The sequence below is a fragment of the Molothrus aeneus genome, chromosome 20 (assembly GCF_037042795.1).
Source record: "Molothrus aeneus isolate 106 chromosome 20, BPBGC_Maene_1.0, whole genome shotgun sequence".
NCBI classification, from domain to species: Eukaryota; Metazoa; Chordata; class Aves; order Passeriformes; family Icteridae; genus Molothrus; species Molothrus aeneus.
In genome coordinates, this window is record NC_089665.1 from 104,033 (window position 1) to 124,368 (window position 20,336).

General features: G+C 44.7%; 1 protein-coding gene across 1 annotated transcript in view; it reads left to right on the forward strand.

The window, feature by feature from the left end:
• The first annotated feature begins 2,076 nt into the window (after positions 1-2,076).
• BAZ1B (bromodomain adjacent to zinc finger domain 1B) overlaps positions 2,077-20,336 on the forward strand; it is a 43,601-nt gene continuing 25,341 nt past the window's right edge. The window contains exons 1-7 of the mRNA XM_066563711.1: positions 2,077-2,243; positions 8,480-8,596; positions 10,672-10,816; positions 11,618-11,816; positions 15,386-15,507; positions 16,307-16,504; positions 17,644-19,339. Of these exons, the coding sequence (XP_066419808.1) occupies positions 2,131-2,243; positions 8,480-8,596; positions 10,672-10,816; positions 11,618-11,816; positions 15,386-15,507; positions 16,307-16,504; positions 17,644-19,339 (2,590 nt within the window). The 5' untranslated portion in view covers positions 2,077-2,130. The remainder of the gene's footprint in view (positions 2,244-8,479; positions 8,597-10,671; positions 10,817-11,617; positions 11,817-15,385; positions 15,508-16,306; positions 16,505-17,643; positions 19,340-20,336) is intronic.

Consider the following 20,336-nt stretch of genomic DNA (forward strand, 5'->3'; position numbering starts at 1 on the left):
TGTGAAGTCCCACAAGAACCTGTTTCACTGGCTGTGAGCTGACTGTGCTTTCAAGCAACTCTTAGAGCCCCTTACAGTGGTAATGGAAATTCTCAACAACCATTCTTACACTCACTGATGGATTTATGGCAATACATATCTGTTCTGGTACTAAATAGAATCATAGAATCATGTGAGGGGATAGGCTAGAAGGGACCTTGAAGACCATCTTGTTCCATCCAAATAATGGACAGGGACCTTTCACTAGACCAGGTTGCTCCAAGCCCTGTCCAGCCCAGCCTTGGACACTTCTAGGGATGGGGCATAACTTCACTGGGAACCTGTTCCATTGCAGAATACTACTATTAGTACCAACAACAATAAAGAAAGAGTGAACACTTATGTTACAGCATTACCCTTCTTTCCTGCCTGTTTACAATGCTGTGGAAAATACACTGGACTTCTGATTCTAGCAGACACTGTACTCTGTGTTCCATTATGCAACTGCTGTGTTCCAGGGATACTTACAGCCCAAACTTCTCCCCAGAATTACACAACACATCAAATGAGTGTGCACCCAGGGAAGTTAAATGATTTAAATACTTCACCAGCAGAAATTACAGGATCCTCATTCCTATAAAGCAATCTAGTAAACTAATAATAATCTGATTATTACATCTACAATCTGGAGAATACTGCGTGAGATCCAGTTACTCTCCTGTCTTCTAGGGAAATGAACGATACCATTAATTCTTTTGCTCCAGAGCAGAACTGGTCCCAGTTCATACACTCCCTTGGGCCAAATCACTCAGCATAAACAGCCCTTTACAGGCAGGGGGTAATCTGAGTGTCCATCTGCCTGACATAGTGCATGGTTAGATTGGGTGTTGGGAAAAAATTCTTCCCTCTGAGAATGGTGAGGCCCTGGCACAAGTTGCCCAGAGAAGCTGTGGCTGCTCTATCTTTGGGAGTGTCCAAGGCAAGGTTGAACAGGACTTGGAGCAGCTCGGTCTAGTGGAAGGGATCCCTGCCCATGGCAGGAGTTGGAACAAGATGATCTTTAAGGTCCCTTCCAACACAAGCCATTGTGGGATTCTATGATTCTAAGCAGTTTTCCAGGGCTGCTGCTTCTCATCCTGAAGCAGCCACGATAGGGCTGTAAAAAGCAGACCTAGTCTTCAGTGCCACGAACAGCACAAACCCAGGATCTCTAGAATGTATTTGCACAGTAAACACAAATCTCCTTTCCAATCCCTTGGAAAGAGCTATAAGATCACAGCTTCTGCTTTGACTGCTTTAGGCAGGCAATGCTCGAGCTACTGCCCCTCCAATCCCCAGTAAATGTTCATGCCACAAAATCTCTCCACACATTTCCTATCAAGAAAAATAAAACCATAAACCCACAAAACCCAACCCACAACTCTCGAATTTTTGTCTTTCCTCCGTTCCCAGGAGCAGCATCCAAGGGGTGGCCCAGCCTCCCTCCCCACTGTCCCAACAGGCCGCAGCTCCTGCCTCTTCTTCAACCTCATCCGCTCCGGAGGCCACTGCTCCGCCTCCCCGAGGAGCGGAGGGACCCGGCGCTAAGGGGCCGCTGAGAGTCCGCACCGGCGGGCCCAGCCCGGGGCCTCCTACGAGAGCGGCTGCGCCCGCCACACAAGCCCCCACAATGCCCCGCGCCAGACGCGGAGGACAAAGCCCGGCGCGCGTCCTCGCAGGAGTACCCGGATGGGCGCGAGGCGGGGCGGTGGCCGGAACGCGCTCTGATTGGTGGTCACGGGGCTAGAGGGGGCCGAGTGCCCTGTGATTGGTCGTCGCGCAGCAGGGGGGGAGGGCGGATAACGGGGGGCTACAAAATGGAGCCGTGCGCTGCGCTGCCACTTACATAACGCGACCTCTCACCCCGCCCCGCCGGCGGGGCGGGGCGAGGCGAGGCAGCACGATCGACCGGCCGTGAGACCAATCCGCAGCTGGCGGAGCGGGAGCCTAGCCAATAGACTGTCGGCACCGCGGCGCGGGGGGTGGGTGCTGCGGGGCGGGGCGGCAGGGTCGGGGCGCGCGCGCGGGGCCGGTCCCGCCGCCCGCCGTGAGGGGGAGCGGAATCTCCCGCCATTTTTCAACCGTCCCGCCCGGGCCCCGTCGGGTCTCACCATGGCGCCGCTACTCGGCCGCAAGCCGTTCCCGCTGGCTAAGCCATTGCCGCCGGGAGAGCCGGGCGAACTGTTCGTCATCCCCCACACGCAGGAGGCCTTCCGCACCCGCGAGTATCCGCCACACCGGGGCGCGGGGGGGCCGGGGCGGGTCCCGGGGCCGTGGAACCGAACAAAGCGGTGGTGGGGTCGGGCGGGTAGCGGGACCGTGAGGAGAGCGTGGCGGGCGCTGCCCTGGGCTCGGCGGGGTCGTTGTTCCCTGAGGAGTTCGGAGCCTGTTCCAGGCGGGCGGGGGAAGTGGGACAGCAGCTCCGCGGGGCTGGAGCGGAGCTAACGGGGACCCGGGACCGTCAGAGCGGGCTATCAGAGCAATTCACGCACTCCCGCGGGCCAGGAGCACACTGGCACCGGAGGCTTCCGCACTCCTTAATTTCTAGGGAATTAAACAGCGGCAGGAGCTCTTGCTGTGTACATCCCAGGCTTTCGTATCTCTTCCTGGGGTGCTTTTGCATAAAAACCAATTTTTTAATTATTTTTTTTTCTCTGCGTGTGACAGCCTTTGATCGCAGGAAGTGGCCGTAGGCCAGACTGGTGACTGACAGAGCTGCGCGGCAGCAGAGTTACTAAGTCCGCAGCAGGGCTGAAGGGGCAGGACCTCGGCGCTCTAACGTGCACACTTGCAGCTTCAGAAGGCTGGGTTGGTGTTTGTGTAATAAAAATCAGGATCTGAGTTGAGAACTAAGGAAGGGCTCTAAGTGAGAGGGAATGCATGGATATGGGAAGGAGGTGTTGGCAGTGTGGAAGACAAAGGGGCTCCAGAACTTCCATATCCCCTGTATGGAAGAGTGTCTTGTTTCTGCAGTGAGCAGAACAGGCAGAGGATGCCCCTAGGAAGGATTAGGTGGTCTTTGAAGAGGAAATGCATCTCTTGAGTGCAGGTAGGCATTGTTATAGTGTACTCAGTAAAATATTATAAAAAATTATAATGTAGCCCAGTAAAAGAAGTTAGGTGGAGTGTTGGAGACATGCTTTTTAACTGTGTTTCAAATTAAAACATGCAGTCTGTGATGCCAACCTGCTCTTTTGCTGTGTGCAAAGTGAAAATAGCTCAGTCATCCACCTGACCAGGCAGTTCTATCTTTTTACCTGTGAGGAGTGATCAGTGATCAAAAAGACGACTTTAAGGCTAAATACTACTTTTATAAAAGAAGACGTGGCTTTAAGGGCCATCTGCCTTGTCGAAACAGCACAGGGGAGCTCTGGGGCTCCTTTTGAAAGCACCATTTTGTTGGGTGGCTCTTGTGGATCGAGCGAGTAGGTGGAGGACACGTTTCTGCAAACACTTGGGTGGTATTAAAATTAAGGGGGGAAAAAAGATAGTTTCTCATCCTGAGAGGGGAGGATGTTAGCTGTAGGAATAGAAGGAAAGAAGAAACCAAGGCAAGCACTGAGGTTCTGGAGAGGTGCTCTTTTCCTGGAGGAAGTATTTCATGGGGTGCTGTGGGAGGCAGCCTAGCATGTTCTAGAAAGTTCATCTTGGCAGACAGACATCATGAGGCTAAAAAGAGAAACCGAGCAATGTTGGGTTTCTGCTTTGCCTTGTTGACGGTGTATAATATATGCTAGGCCAAAAGTGGAACAGAAAATTGCAAATGAGCCAGTGAGCTGGAGGGAGATGTTACCCAAGGAAGACTTGGAGGGCTTTTTTGGTCACTTTCATTTATCCTAGATAGTGTTGAGGAGGAGTGGCTCTGGTAGATGGGAGAGCCTACTAAGAGTGTGCCAGGAGGTACCTGAGTTTTCACCCAGTGTTATTTATGCCAAGACCTGACAGAATATATTCTCCTGAATTGTTTTCTATCTTGGAAAATTATTGATCAGCTCTTCTCCTAAAGACTGTGCAAGGTCTTGTACTGCACAGCTACAAGTGAGGCGTTTGAAGGACACCAAAATTTCTTAAAGCTTTTTTTTTTGTTGTTGTTAAGATTTGCAGCTGCAGCAGATTAGGTCACACAAAAAATGGAGGCTGTGGTGGCGTGCATGAGGAGAGACATCTTCACCTTGGGTGTGTGTTATGGAAGTGTTTGGTAGCAGTGGGAGTGGAATAAGCAGGTCAGCGGAGTTGAGGTGTTTGTTTGGCCTTATTTGTAGCTTTATGTGGTTTCCTTTGACTGCCAAATGCTGCAAAAACCTTATAAGAGCAGTCCTGCTGTGTAGAGCCCTTTGCATCCTGGCAAAGCCTTGGGTCCTGCTAATTGTGTGGGTGTGGGGATGGCAGATCGTGGGGCAGCCAGGAATAAACTCATCCCTGCAGGAGCTCAGTGGGGTCTGCTCTGAGCTACCTGAAGTGTCAGGACAATGCTTTGGATGTGTACAGCGCTGTTGCCAGTGCAGTGGGTGCTGAGTATTTGCAGACTCCCAAATACCCAGTGTGTACCCTGGTGAACAGTCAGCTCAGCTGTGGGCATGTGGGTCTGCTGCAACATGGTTTGGAAAACTGCTGCCGGATCAGGAGATAAGCTGGGTTCAGAGAGCTCAGCTGGCCTGGCCTGTTCCAGCCAAAGCTTTGCCCCAGCTTCCAGTGCATGGTTTTGGGATGCTGTGTTGTCTCCTCTCTGGATAAAAGCCTGCTGTCTTTCTTTAGTTCATACTTTCATATGGTATCAGCGCAGGGAAGAAGAAGGGTTTGGCAGGTTAAAGGCTGCTGCTCTCATCTTCACATGTGATACTGGCCTGACAAACTCTACCTGGATGGTGGCAGCACAAAGACACTGTTGTGTCACGCTCTTCAATTGCAAGAAGAACTTTGCCACACATCCAGGGAGTAGCATCTTATAAATGTACCCACATTTCTAGGAAGTTTACCTTCTTGGCTAATATAAGTGCAAACAATTCAGATGGAGTAAAACTTTTTTGAAGTTGATATTCATGCTGTCCCAGTAACTGAGGAAAAAGTAAACGTTTTATTCCTTCAGCAGTTGTTTTGTGCAGTGGTTAGCTTGGTTACTTTTAAACATCTTTCTTTAAAAAGGTCCCTTTTTTCTACTGTAATTTTGTTTGTACTTTAATTTTGACATCTTTCAGCATTGGGTGATCTGCAGTGGGATGCAAACAGATGTGATGTATTAACAGCTGCACAGTGGATAGTCAGCTGTTTAATTTAATATACATGTTATTCATAGCTTTTTGGGCAGTGTTCACAAGTAGCTTGTGTCCAGGATTTTATTTATTCCTGTGTTGGAAATTTTTGGCAGTGGAGGCTCCAGTTGTGTAGAGAGGTGGGTTGATTATGGCATACCAGGGGCAATGGTGACTTGCAGTCCTAGATCAGACCTGCTGAACAATCTGAAATTTCTTGGGTTTGTTTGCAGTCTGAGTGGAAAAGACAAACAGCATATATGTAGTGGAAAGTTTGAGCTATAGTAAACTTTGCAGAAACATCCTCCTGCATTTTGGCTTTGTGCTGGCGCCAGGAATTCAAAGCAGGACCTGACCTGGAGCTCTTGGCAGAGCACAAAGGCAGGGTCGGTACTGTGGGACAAGTCTGGAGCCCCGGATAAGGAGTGTGTCCAGCGTCAGTGTTAGATGAGCTGACCAGCTGGAGGTGGAATTAAGTTTCATGGAAGAGGCAGATCTGAGCTGAACAGGGAATGACCCTATCTGTCACTTTTAAATTCCAGGCTTGTCTGGAATATGTGAGTCCTGATATGGTGAGGTTAAGCCTTTTCTCATAGGTGTGTATAAGGAGTGGAACATTCATATGGAAAAGTCTCTTGGATCTCCCTACTGATATGGGAAATGATGTTAGGGGAAAAAATGTGTCATTCAGTTATTCCACAGATACACAGAAGGAAACCAAGGGAAGAATGCAGAGGCATTGCAGCAGGATGAAGCTGAAGATGGCTGCTGCTCCTGCATTTAAGCTCCTGTCTGCTGTGATGATTGGATTTGGTTTTAAGGCTGTTCTTAGTGGGAAAGGCACAGGAATAAATAGTATTATGGTTGCAACTTAGTCATTATTAAAGTGATTATTGAATCATAGACTCTCAGAATGGTTTGGGTTGGAAGGGATCTTAAAGCTCATCTTGTTCCACTCCCTGCCGTGGGCAGGGACACCTTTCACTAGACCAGGGTGCTCCAAGACCTGTCCAACCTGGCCCCAGGGATGGGGCAGCCATAGCTACTCTGGGCAGCCTGTTCCAGTCTCAAGTTGCTGTAAATTCAAAGAGAATTCCTGGTTTCTTGTTTGATTTAATTTTTTTTATATTTTTTCTCTCCTAGCTCAGTATCACTACAACAGGCATCACAGTGGCACTCCTGGGCTGGTCAGTGGGGCTTTGCAGATGAGCTGTGATTTTTCCTTGCTCCACCACAATGATCACACTTCCTGCCCCTGAAGCACAGAATCTCTTGTTTCTGTGAAAAATTTAGCATCTTTTAAACCCCAAGGAGGGTAAGAATGGACCAGAGGGCTCGAACCATAGTAGGGTGATGAATTGTCGGGTCCTTTCTTCTGCTGAGGAGCAGGAGACTCCACAAGCAGGACAAGCTGAGAGACCGCAGGGTTTCTGCCAGAGTTTGCAGTGTGCTTCAGGAAAAGGGAGTACTGTGGCAGACTTCTGGAGTTGACTCTCTTCCTGGTTAATATCCTTGCATAGTGCCTGGTTAATATCCTTGCATTGATCACGGGGCAAGATTGCTATGTCTGCAAGTTACCTGTACATCGACACCCATAATGCAGCTGCTGTATCTTATTATGCTTTACCTTGAGGCTGTGAGGAAACATTTAAGGAAATTTGCTTTGATGGAGTTGTAATCCCTAATAGGAATCTTAAAAAAGAAAAAGAAATAGGTTGGTCACACTACAATGTTCTTGAATGGCAAAAGGTGTGAGACACACTGAGTGCTTTTCTGTGGCTGGTGGCTCTGCCTGTGCAAGAGTGTACAGCAATCTGCTGTTCCCATAAGACTCTGCAAATCAGTGCTGGAGTGGCAGTGGGCTGAGCTGTGGCTGTACCCAGTGTGCCTTATGCTTCATGCTGGCTTTGCCACTGGAGGGCATATGCAGGAGAAGCAAAAGGTGTTTTTCTTACCTCTCTTAGAACTTCTCCTCGTAACTTCCCATTAGAAGGCATGTGGCATTGATCATGGGGCATTTGGTGTGGGTTTACACCACACTGATAATTGTGCCTGTGCATCCTCTGTCCATAGTGAGCGTGAAGTAGCTGCTCTCTGTTTACCCTGACCATTAATTACCACTCAGGCGGAGCAGGGAGAGCAGCCAAAGATGCTCACAGCAGAGTAGCTATTGCTCTCTGCGCCCCGATGGCTTGCCCGGGCACCCTTTAATCATCTCATTCCACCTGGAATAACATAACTTTGAGGGAGGTTGTGACACAGGAGTGTCAGCACCTGAAATGAGCAAACAAGAAAGACAGAGAGGGACTTTTTACAAGAGCATAAAGTGACAGGACAAGTGGGAATGGTTTCAAATTAAAAGACAGTAGGTTTGGATTAGATATTAGGAAGAAGTTCTTTGCTGTGCGGATGGTGAGCTCCATAGATTGTCTAGAGAAGCTTTGGAAGTGTTCACGGCGAGATTGGACAGGGCTTGAAGCAACCTAGTCTAGTCCCTGCCCATGACAGGGGGATGGAGCAAGATCGATTTTACTGTCCCTTCTGACCCAAACCATTCTGGGATTCTGTGATTCCATGAAGGAAGTGATGTAGTTGGTGAGAGAGCTCCTCATTTTGGAATGCAGAAGGCTGATATTTTTGGAAACCAAAGGAAAAAAATGGCCTTTCTAGGGGTTTCAGTTTCAAATAGTTTCGGTTGTTTTTTTCTTTTGTCGAAAGATTGGGGGTGATGGGTAGCCTGGTACTTTGCATCTGGATTTTGTAACACCACCATAAGGCATTAGTAGTAGCAGTGCCACAACAGTTATTGCCAGGAATTTAGCAGCAATCCATGCTGTACCTCCTGCATGTGCCTGTGACATTGGTTGTGCTGTTTTCTAGTGTATCAGCCCGGAAAAGCTGAAAAGTAAGTTAGCAATGCTGTGAAACCTTCAGCCATCTGTGTTCCCCTTGTGCAGTGCAGCTGAGCTATTGGTGGTGTGGAACCTTTTGTGCCAGGATGAGCAGGACAGGCATTTTGGCCTCAGAAAGCACCAGCAGATTTGATTTAGCGCAGCATCCTCATGGTAGTCACAGGGTCAGACTGTGTTGAGGCTCTCCTTAGCCTTTGTACACTCCAGTCATAAGAATTAATTAGATTTTAGTGTTTTGTGCTATGGTGATTGTGGTTTCCAGTGCATAAATCCTGTTTTCCTGAGCTGCCCCTCGTACAGAGAGTACGAAGCACGTTTAGAGCGATACAGCGAGCGGATCTGGACGTGCAAGAGCACAGGAAGCAGCCAGCTGACACACAAAGAGGCTTGGGAAGAGGAGCAGGAGGTTGCTGAGCTGTAAGTACTGGTGGAGATGTGGGTTTGTGCCTATCTTTAGGTGTTGGGGTGTAAGAGTGAGCTTGGGAATGTGTGGCTAGTCTGTGAGGTGAGGTAAGGAGCTGTAAGGAGATCTGGGGATTCTGGAGTTAAAAGCAAATGAAGTCCAAATTTTAAACCATCACTAATACAATTTGGTAATTTACTTATTTGGTGTTGTATCTTGGTATTACTTGAACCAAAATAGTTGAGCATGGGGCACTTGGCATATTTTAAAGTCCCTGGAGTGTTGGGAATATTTTAGAGGGAAAAATAACAGATCTTGAACAATGTACAGTCAAAATAGAATAAAAGGAGTCAGTTGAAGTGTATCAGCCAGGTCTGCACCTGTAATTGCTTTCTCCAGATCTGCATTAGAGTTGCTGCACTAATTTAAAAAAAAGTTGTAGTGAGATTTTGGGGAATCTACTCTACTTGAAGCAACGAGAGTCCTTGTTCTGTGCAAATTGTGTTCCTCTGGGCTGCTGTGGCCCTGACCTTCTCTAGCCCACAGGAATCCTTGGATGAGATCCAGCATGGCCCTTGTCATAGAAATCAATTTTCTGTAAAGGTGCAAGTCCTTGTCTCAACCAACACATATAATTTATTGTATGATTACCAAATCATAGGAATTATGCTAAACAAGTGATGTATTTCTCCATTCTGTCAACTTATGACTTGGACTTCTGTGACTTTTTTTTCCCCAGGATAAAAACTGTGGACAATGTCAGTGGTATCACCTAAGAGGTGGAATTTTCTGTTGCTTCTCTTCATGTTTCTGATCCATTGGCAGAGTTCACAGTCTTCTCTAAGGAAAAATTCACCATCATTTGTGGGTTAATCACAATCTTAAAGCCAACAAATAAGAAGCCCATTTGCTAATAGTCCTAATTTCTTTGAAGGGTGATACACTACTGCCTTCAGGCTTTACTCCCTGGTGTTCTTGTTTGAGAGGGCAGGGAAGGTGTGAAGGCAGCTCCATAAACTTAAAATCCTGAGTCAAAACTCAATGGTCTGCTGCTACTTTCCTTTGGTTGTCCATGTTGGATTGATTGACCACTTCTGGAAACATTAAGAAATGTCAGTGAAATAGAAACAGGAGATTTCTCAAATTTCTCAATAAAATTTAGCTGTAGTCTCTCTAATATGGAGTGGGGGGGTGGGGTGTGAGAAGATTCTGTAAAATGAGATTTTGGTCTTGTCTCTTTGAAAGTGGAAGAAAAGCTTCCCAGGTAGTTTATCTGCTTTAATACCTGACACTAAGCTGGATAAAAAAGTTCATTTAGACAGATTGCTAAAGGGATACATTTGCTTATGGCAGTTGTAACACAGCACATACAGCTGAAGGTTCTCAGCTACGGATCCTGGAGTTTGGGAAAATGAAAGTGCTTTGGAAAAATGGAGTATTTTTTTCCTCCTTATGGTAACTTGAAACGGACTTTACTTTTTAGCCAGAAGGCTTTGTGCAACATATGCCTTAGTCCCCCTGTCAACTTCCTGAGGTCAACTTTTAGAAGGGAAAGAAGGGAAGTTAGTGTCACAGTCCTTTCATTTCTTTGAATGAAAAAGTTTAAAGGTCATGACCTGTGAAACATGCAAGATAATATGATTGTGTGAACCTGCCCCTCTCTTTACTGCACTTGCAGCCTGTTGGGGGAGAAGGAAATACTAAATCTTTATCAGAATCATGGTGTTACTGGAAACAAGCATTTTAAAGTAACAAGCCCCAGGATAATTGCGTCATCTGGATCTGTATTTAATATCTAATAGAGGAACAGTAATAACCATCATGAAAGGGTTCACACTCAGCGCTGTTCTTCCTGAGTGTTTACAGTATTCTTTCTGGGAAGAACCAGGACATTTGGGATTTTCATGCCAGATGCCAGCTAATACCTGGGGAAAGGAGGGGACCAAAAAACCCTTGAATGTTTGCATGCTAATGGAGCATCTGCCTCATTGTGGCTGTTAACATGAATTCCTGGAATTGGGAAATAGGAGGGTACTTTGCATTTGGGCTTTTATTCCCCTGAATAAGGAAAACTTCTATGCTTGCTCAGCTTAAAGGAGGAGTTTCCTATCTGGTATGAGAAACTGGTCCTGGAAATAGTCCACCACAACACTGTGTCATTGGAAAAGTTGGTGGATGCAGCTTGGTTGGAGATCATGACCAAATTCGCAGTGGGTGAAGAGTGTGACTTTGAGGTAAGGATATGTTTTCTGTTTTACCTTGTGCTTCTGCATAGGGCTAATTCCAGATAGCTAAAGGTAGGAGACAGGAAGAATATGTTAGCCACTCAAGTTATTAGAAGGATGTAAGAATTTATTCTCTATAGAATCCCAGTGACAGCACCTGCTTTTGGATGGAAAATGGTTCTGTAAGCCATACTTCTGGTGGAAGGTGTCCCTGTCCATGTCAGGGACTTGGAACTGGATGGTTTTTAGGGGCCCTCCAACTCAAACCATTCCAGGATCCTGGAATAATAGCAAGCAAAAAATGACTGATTATATGTGTGTGCATGGGAAACTGATAAAATTGTTATACTGCTTAAATATGTGATGATCTGTTTATATATAAATACATTATTTAATTAGAAGAAATTAAAGATTATCATCTGTCATAATCTTTTCACTTGACACATTGCCAGAAGGAGCAGTAGTCTGAAACAAATGGAGCCTGAAGTCAAAGCTTAAAAATCTCTAAAAAGACCCTAAAGATTTGAAAATTCCTCCAGAACTGGGAATGTTGATGAAAACTCCAACTTATTGAAAATGGGGAGGAGTTAATGTTGTGTGTGGGCAACGTTTAAGACATAGTCTCTAAACTGGGGCTACCCTGTACACATGCTGTGTCCTTAGGCTGAGGAAGCAGCATTGGAAAATGCTGTGAGTTGGGAGTTTTGCTTTTAGGTCTCTTAGCTGGTATTTTTCCCTTCCTCATAGTGTTAAAGCCCGTTAGCTCACCTGTCTTGTTCAAGTTCAGTCTTCACCAATATTTCTGTGCAGGTTGGTAAGGAGAAAATGTTGCCTGTAAAAGTTGTGAAAATGCATCCCCTGGAGAAAGTTGATGAAGAGGCCTCAGAAAAAAAATCTGACGGAGCTTGTGATTCTCCATCCAGTGACAAGGAGAACTCCAGCCAGACCACCCAGGACAACCAGAAGGAAGTGATGCTGAAGGAGGATGACAGCAGGAGGGATAGTATGAGTAAGTAGAGAGACAGCATGGCAGGGCAGTAGGTAGCACCTGGCAGTGAGTGTTGGAGTTTTCTCAGTGATTAAATTTACATCTCGGTGCTGGGCTGTGAATGTCCAAACAGTGTTATAGGGTGAAAATCCAGAAGTTGTACTTGTTAGTGGTGAATTTTTGGGGCATCAGTGCTGCTGGCTTTCAGCTGCTCTTGCCTGATTTAAAGCAGAAAATGTGCTGTCATTCTAAGGTGTAATATCAAAAGCAATGCATGAAATGTATAAACGTCTAAAGTATAACAAGTGTTATTTAAAAAATAAAAGAGGTGAACAGCAAAGGTTAGAATTATGAAGTTCTTCTGCAGTGTTCATCCTCAGAGGAAACCTCCCTGGTAAAGTGTGTTATTTTGGAGTCAGAGACAAGTGCTAGTTCTCTTTGTCCCTGGTTAATATAAAAAATAAGTGAGTTATATTCATTTTTAGTTTATTCTCTTTCCAATTTTCATATCTTGAGACAAAATCTTTTTTTTTTTCCTAACAGTTGGAAATGAAGCATCCTTTAAAACATTGTTCCTCTTTCATATGCTCTTCCTTGGTGCAGAGATAGCTAGTGCTGTCCAAGGCTTTCGTTGACTCTGAGGAAATATTGTTTGGGGAAAAAAAAACCATAACACCCCCCCCCCCCCCAAAAAAAAAACCAACCAAACCCCAAACAAACAAACAAAAGAAAAAAAAACCACACAAAAAAAACCTCCCACCCAAACAAAACCACTTGAGTTTGTCCTTTGTCCTGTGCAACTTCTTAAAATGGAATTATAAGATTCTTTAAAAGAGATTACAAAAAGTGTTTTCAAACAAACCAACCCCAATCCCACAACACAGTTCTAACCTGGAGAGCTTTATTTTCAAGTCACATAAATGAATAAAGTGTTGGCATTTGTAAATAGTGACTCCAGCATTCAGGAAGTTGTGTAATGTGGGGAAGAGAAAACTTTGAAAATAGCCCAGTGAGAAAATAGCAAAGTCAAGAGTGGAAAAGAAGTTCTATCAAGGTCTAGTCCTGAGTTTAAAAATTGTCAGCTCTTTTTGATGGGTATTGTTATGAGCTGTTTTGATTTCATTGCGATGTTCTGTATAATCAGGAAGCAAAAAAAGGCGCTTCAGAAACAATCTGGCCTTATACACATCATTGGAAACAAGGGTTGTACTTGGAGAGGGGCTAATTACGCTTTATTTATTTATATATGTATTTTTTTATTGAGTCATAATTCTCTCGAGATGCCACAGAAGAGGCATGGGAAGTACCTTTTACTTCAAAAATGCTCAGTGATCAAATTTACAGCAGCAATTTTGGATCTGGATGTTTAAAAAAGATTTACCATGATCCTTTGGGCATTGGGGTGTGGTATTGCAGCAGCTGTGGGCATTGCCAGTGCAGCACTCCAAGGTCAGATACTGCAGGAATGGGGTTTCCTGCTCTCGTTTCAGTCCCTGACTCAGTTGGTTCTGGCCTGTATGTAGTCACCTCTGGAAGCTGGGACTGTCCTCCCCTTTCTGGAAAAGATGAACCTCAGCATTTTCCAGCTCAAGATGCTGGCAGAGTCATAACCGAAACAGTAAACATGTATTCTTTTCTTTCTTTTCCTTGTATATATGCTGTTACTAAAAGGCTATTTTGTTGCTTTTGTAATCTGGGCTATAACAGAACATAGGCTCATAGTAACGTCATTGAAACAAATTCATCCAGAGTGTGTTAATATCATTATGTAGCAATTCTTACAGTTACACAGCAGACTACAGAAGTACAAAATGTTGAGTTGCATCCCCAGAGGCTGGGGGGGGGTTCCCAAGTGACACTGACCTGGACTTTTCCTCTCTAATAATGTTCACATGTGGCCACTTGATGTGGGTTGAAGTCACTACACTAGAGTGAGTAACTGGAAGCAGAAACAAGCTCTGTATAACTGTCATGTAGGAGCTGTGTGTGCACAAGAGGGGTCAGAGCAAACCTTGACAGTTCTATTAATACTTGTGTCAGACTTGCTGGTTTTGTAGGAGGAGAAATGGGGCAGAGAAAGATAGTTTCAGCCTCTCTGCTTAGGAGTCTACTGTCCTTCAGAAGCTAAAAATAAGGCATTATACCATGATATTTTACTTTATATTTTTAGTTGGTTAGGGAATGAACTGTGGAAAATCTGCAGGAGCAAGGAAAGGCTAGATTGTCCTGAAAATTGATGGGGAACTGCTGGAAGCTGGTTCTGTAGCTTGAGTTGGACTTGGAACCTGTACTGCTCTGGACAATCTGAAATAAAGTGAATACAGGAGACAACACAGTATAGATGCTTTAGAAACACAGAATCAGCTGTGTTGGAAGGGACCTTAAAGAAGCTCTCATTCCAACCCCCCCTGCTATGGACAGGAACATCTTCCATAGACCATTTCCCTAAAAGCATCATCTATGTGGCTTTGAACTCTTTGAGGGATACATGTATGTTTTATTTCAATAGAATGCAACAACAGATGAAGCTGGCTTTTTAAAATTAACTTCAGGATGGAATGGATAGTAATTTCTTCTTCCTCACCCAAATATCCAGGTGCTGTTTGATGGAATTCCATATAGCCATCCCTGTTTGTGGAATCTAGACAGTAAATCACAAAGGAGGAGGTCACTTGGGTTTATACTGTGTTAGGTATAATGGTGCTGGAGCTTCAGTGCTCTATTATGTGATTCTGAGGTCTATATTCTTAAGCTTTATTTAGGTTTAACATCTACTTTTATTCTCTGTATATTTAGTAGATTATTACTCTCATCCTTCATGCTTGCTTTATTGTTTTCTTTGAATCCTAGGAAGAAATTCTTCCCTTTGAGAGTGGTGAGCCCTTGGCACATGTTGCCCAGAGTAGCTGTGGCTTCCCGATTCCTAGAAGTGTCCAAGACCAGGTTGGACGGGGCTTGTAGCATGGAGGTCTAGTGGAAGGTGTCTCTGGTCTAGTGAAGGGGGCATGGAATGAGATGAGCTTTAAGGTCCCGTCCATCTCAGACTATTCCATGATTCTGTGGTAGCCACAGACATAAAAACATTTGGAGATTGCTTTCTTTTCTTAAGACAAAACCAAGTCAGTGATTCCTACCATGGAACTATTTCAAAGAAGGCATGGCGTAGGTAGTCAGGGCTGTTGGAGGAGTTCCCTTAGCAGGTTTACTGGTGGGGTTATATCTCCCTTTCATAAATCTTGCATTTTCCCCTTTTGGGTAGGTGGTTGCAGCTTACTGCAGAGAGATGGGTTTAAATGAAGATGGTCCTTTGTACTCCGTGAAGATAGGTTTTACCTCCTTAGTTCAGAGCTGGTCTGGGCCTCCATTCCTGGCCTGTATCTTCTGGCTATTTCTAAAATCCAGTTTGGGTTATATTCCTAATGTTCTAGTTTAACCAAACACTGTACAGATAGCAAGAAGTCAGATGCCCTGTCCAGTAGTGGTCTGGATTTTTTAACCTTTTTCTTTCCTTCTTTTGTTTTTTTCTTCTTTTTTTTTTTTTAATCTTTTTAACTGTAATAATAAGACCATGTCTCACCTTCTTTTATCAGATGATCGAGCACGTAGGTCTCCTCGAAAGCTTCCCACTTCGTTAAAGAAGGAAGAAAGGAAGTGGGTCCCACCTAAGTTCCTGCCGCACAAATATGATGTCAAACTGAAAAATGAAGATAAGGTGAGTTGTCTGCTTGAGTCCTTGATATTATAACATGAATATGCAAGTTTAATTAATCACTGTTGATGATTATACAGCACAATATAGTACTTTCTGCCAGAGTCATGGCATTGGAAGCAGGATAGTTGTCTGTGAGGCTGACCAGCCTGTCTGTTTCTTTCTGTAATTAGGTTTTGTGAATGGAAACACTTGGTACCACACACACTGAGTCACAGAGCTTTATTGTGGTTGCTGTTAAGTGCCTCATCTCTGGTCTTGCAGTTCATGAGACCAGTGAAATCATGAGTGGTGGTTGTTGCTGTTGTCCTGACCAAGGTGCTCTGAGTTGGAGGTGGCAGTGCTTCGGGAAGCTCTGGATAGCTGCAGCACTGCTCTGTGCTTTTTGTCTGTTTTTTGGTAATTTGACAAATGAGGAAGTGCTGACCTCAAAGAGTACCGTGTACAGAGGTGCTCCTTTGGTCTCAGGAAAAAAAATCAAACATGTATATATAAAAGCTTAAAAGTCAGTAGCAAGCACAAGCTGCAGGAAGGCCAGAGATTAAACAGTGGGCTTTGGCAAAAAATCTGCATCATAAACTCATGGTCTCTACTATTTTAGCTATCTGATTCTCCTACCAATCTCTGTATGTCTCAGTTCTGCAAATTCTGTTTGGTTTGAGTCTTTCCAAGACAGCTTTGAATGAGCGAGGAGTTTTCGGACATGAAGCAGTACAATGATCATTGTTCCTTATAGGCATATGATCTGTATTTATAATGTGGTTAGAAGTTAATCATTAACAGTGTGTCTCTTATCTCCAAGATCATCAGCAACGTTCCAGCAGATAGCTTAGTCCGTACAGAGCGTCCTCCCAACAAGGAGATCCTGAGGTACTTCATCCGTCACAATGCGCTACGTGCTGGCACGTGTGAGAACGCTCCCTGGGTTGTGGAGGATGAGTTAGTGAAGAAGTACTCTCTCCCCAGTAAATTCAGTGACTTCTTGCTTGACCCACATAAGGTAAGAATTCCTAAAAGTACCTGCTTTGCTTTGCCACCCATTCCTTGAGTCTTGGCAGAGACCTCAGTGTGCTGGTTGGGTTTTAGAATCACAAAATCATTAGGGTTGAAAGCCCCTTAAGATCATCAAACCTCACTGTTACTCAGCATCACCGAGGCCACCACTAAACCATATCCCCAAGTGCCAATTCCACATATCTGTTAAATCCAGAGAGAAGCAGAGCAGGAAAACCTACTCTTTTGAAGGTTGACCTTTTGAGAGGTGACATGACTTGAACATCTGGAACAGTGGTCTGCTTTAAAAATTTGAGATGCAACTGCCTTTTAATTTTTCCAATGGTTTGCATTACTTGTCTACAAGTAAAGTAAATTTCCTGGTGTAAGAGAAATGGGAGAGCTGCAGTCTTTATCTGGTAGTGTCAGGTATTGGGCCCAAGACCTGGATGCATGTGACTTCATGAGGCCTGGTTCATGTACAGGGTTGCCTTGAGCGATGGCAGATAATACAAATTACTGAATACGTACATAGCATGAATGGGTTCTTCCAGCCCATAGTGCTAACCAGCCAAATATAATATTAACCAACTAAATGCCATACCATGAAATGTGCTGTTTTAAAATCCATCTTCTGGTGTAGAAAGCACTATTTTGTTCATTCAGTAAACTCACTTTTTCATAGACTGTCAAGTGTTGTTGTAAAACTAGAAGATAAATATTTGTTCGGGGCAAGGGGAAATGGCTTCAAACTCACATGGAGTAGGTTTAAATTGAATATTGGGAAAAAATTCTTCCCTGTGGGGGTGGTGAGGTCCTGGCACAGGTTGCCCAGAGAAGCTGTGGCTGCCTCATCCCTGGAAGTGTCCAAGTCCAGGTTGAACAGAGCTTGAAGCAACCTGGTCTAGTAGTAGGTGTCCGTGCCTGTGGCAGGGGTTGGAACAAGATGATCTTTATGGTCCCTCTGAACCTAGGCCATTCTCTGACTGATTATGATTGCAGAAGCCTGTTACCCTTAGAGCAATGAGCAATTTCATTAGGAAAAAAAAAAAATTAAAATGGGCAAAAATAATTGACAGAAAGAGATCTAGATAACTTTATTTACCTTTCAATATTAATACAAAATAATTCTTCCTTTAATTTTAGTATATGGCTCTCAATCCCTCAGCCAAGAGGAAGAGCTCTCGGTCACCTGAAAGAAAGCTTCCTAAGAAATCCAAAGCAGATGGATCTTCACTGGGACAGCCACTGAGTCCAACCCTGTGGTGTCACGTGCATTTGGAAAAATCTATAATTGGCTCTCCGCTGAAGGTGAAAAACTCTAAGAACTCAAATTGTCCTAAAGAGGAGCTGGAAGAGGTGATGAAAATTGTGTCACCTGCTAAACTTGGTTCTAACTTTCACATTCCAAAGAGGAGCCGACTAGGAAAGGGGAACAACAAATCCTTGGACAAAAAGCAAAGAGGCAAAAGGGTTCTGAATGGGCAGAAGTCGTCGGGGAAGGCAAAGTCTCCCAGGAAAGGTTTGAAGACCCCCAAGATGAAAATGAAGCAAATGACACTGCTGGACATGGCTAAAGGTACCACTAAAGTGTCCAGGGCTTCCAGGAACTCTGGAGGCACCCCTGGATCTTCCAGGAAACCCCAGAAACATCTGCCTCCTGCAGCACTCCATCTCATTGCCTATTACAAAGAAAACAAAGACCGGGAAGACAAAAAAAGTGCTCTGTCCTGCATCATCTCCAAAACAGCTCGGCTGCTTTCCAATGAGGACCGTGCCCGTCTCCCCGAGGATTTACGAGGGTTGGTACAGAAACGCTATGAGCTCCTGGAACACAGGAAGAGATGGGCCACCATGACTGAGGAACAGCGGAAGGAGTACATGAAGAAGAAAAGGGAAAAGCTGAAAGAGAAACTGAAGGAAAGAGCAAAGGAGCGGAAGGAGAAGGAGATGAAGGAAAAACTGGAAAAACAGAGGAGATTTGAGGACCAAGATCTGAAAGGGAAGACATTGCCTACTTTTAAGCTGGTTGATACTCCAGAGGGACTTCCTAACACACTTTTTGGAGATGTGGCCATGGTGGTGGAGTTCCTGAGCTGTTACTCAGGGTTATTGATGCCAGATGCTCAGTATCCCATCACAGCAGTGTCCCTGATGGAAGCCCTTTGTGCAGAAAAGGGAGGCTTCCTGTACTTGAACAGAGTACTGGTCATTCTCTTGCAGACCCTGCTGCAGGATGAAATTGCTGAGGATTATGCTGAGCTGGGAATGAAACTTTCTGAAATCCCACTTACTCTGCATTCCGCTTCCGAGTTGGTTCGCCTGTGCCTGCGTAAGTCAGATGTGCAAGAGGAAAGCGAGGTCTCAGATAATGTAGATGAAAGTAAGGATTCAGCAGCTTTCGAGGATAATGAGGTACAGGATGAGTTTTTGGAGAAACTGGAGACATCAGAGTTCTTTGAGCTGACTCCTGAAGAGAAATTGCGGATCCTTGGAGCGCTGTGTCACCGAATCCTAATGACATACTCAGTGCAGGACCATGTGGAGGCCAAGCAGCAGGCCTCGGCTGAGCTGTGGAAAGAGCGCCTGGCTGTCCTGAAGGAGGAGAATGACAAGAAGAGGGCAGAGAAACAGAAGCGAAAAGAAATGGTGGCTAAAACCAAGGAGAATGGGAAAGAAGAGCATGTGATGGGAAGAAATGAAAAGAAAAAACACGAAATTATGAAAATAGAGCACCGGGTGGAAATCGAAGCTGATGATATGATCAGTGCTGTGAAGAGCAGGCGCCTTCTTGCCATCCAAGCCAAGAAAGAGAGGGAGCAACAAGAAATACAAATGAGAGGTAAGAAAAATTACCTAGCGAGTAGAGTGTTTGTGTGTTGTGGAATAACTTCATGGCAAAAATGAAAGCCTGTTTCTGGAAGCATTTTCTGAATTAAACCTAAATAAAACGTAGGAATATAGATCTCAGAATCACATAATAGAGCACTGAAGCTCCAGCACCATTATACCTAACACAGTATAAACCCAGGTGACCTCTTCTTTTGTGATTTACTGTCTAAATTCCACAAATAGAGATGGCTATATGGAATTTATGGGATTTGCTCACTGGAGATTTATAATTCATCTCCTGTGGTTCCTGTGGCAGCTTAAACTTTGTAAATTTAAGAAAAACCAATATCTGCTTGTAGTTTTTTATTTGTGTCTGTCTTTTGTTCAGTACCTTTCTAATTATGGCAGGCCCAGAGAAGTTGGACAGGACAGTATCTGTTTTGGGAACAGCAAATAACCAAAAATTTGTCTTATGTCCAAATATCATCTGGTTCTTGGGTACAGAGGAGAAACTTCCTGCCTAAAATCAGTTCCTACTGCTGGCCCTGCTGCTGTTCCCATGGTCAGGTTGTTGCCAGCAGCCCTTCTCTCATATCAGGATTTGGGCAATAAATCTCAGTTTAGTGTTTCTCGCTTTAATGATTTAGTTATGGAGCTGTGTAAATATAAACTGTCCACTCAAACCTCTCTAAATCATGAGTTGCAGCACCAGACCTTGTCTCTGTGTAAGTAGTGCTGCTTGAGGAGTATAGGTGTAAAGAGAGAACACTTCGGAATTACAGTTTAGGGGTTTTATTGGTTGTAAATGTGGATGCTGGGTGGATGGAAGTGGACAGTGTAGCTCATCTAGGTTGTTATTTTCCTTCTGAAACAAGTGAGGGATAAGCATCCCTCATGGAGCCTGGCTTTTGCTCCTTAGCTGGAATGTGGGAGTATCTGTTCTGGGAGACCAAGAATCACAGAATGGTTTGGATTGGAAGGGACCTAAAAGTTGATCATGGTTCCCC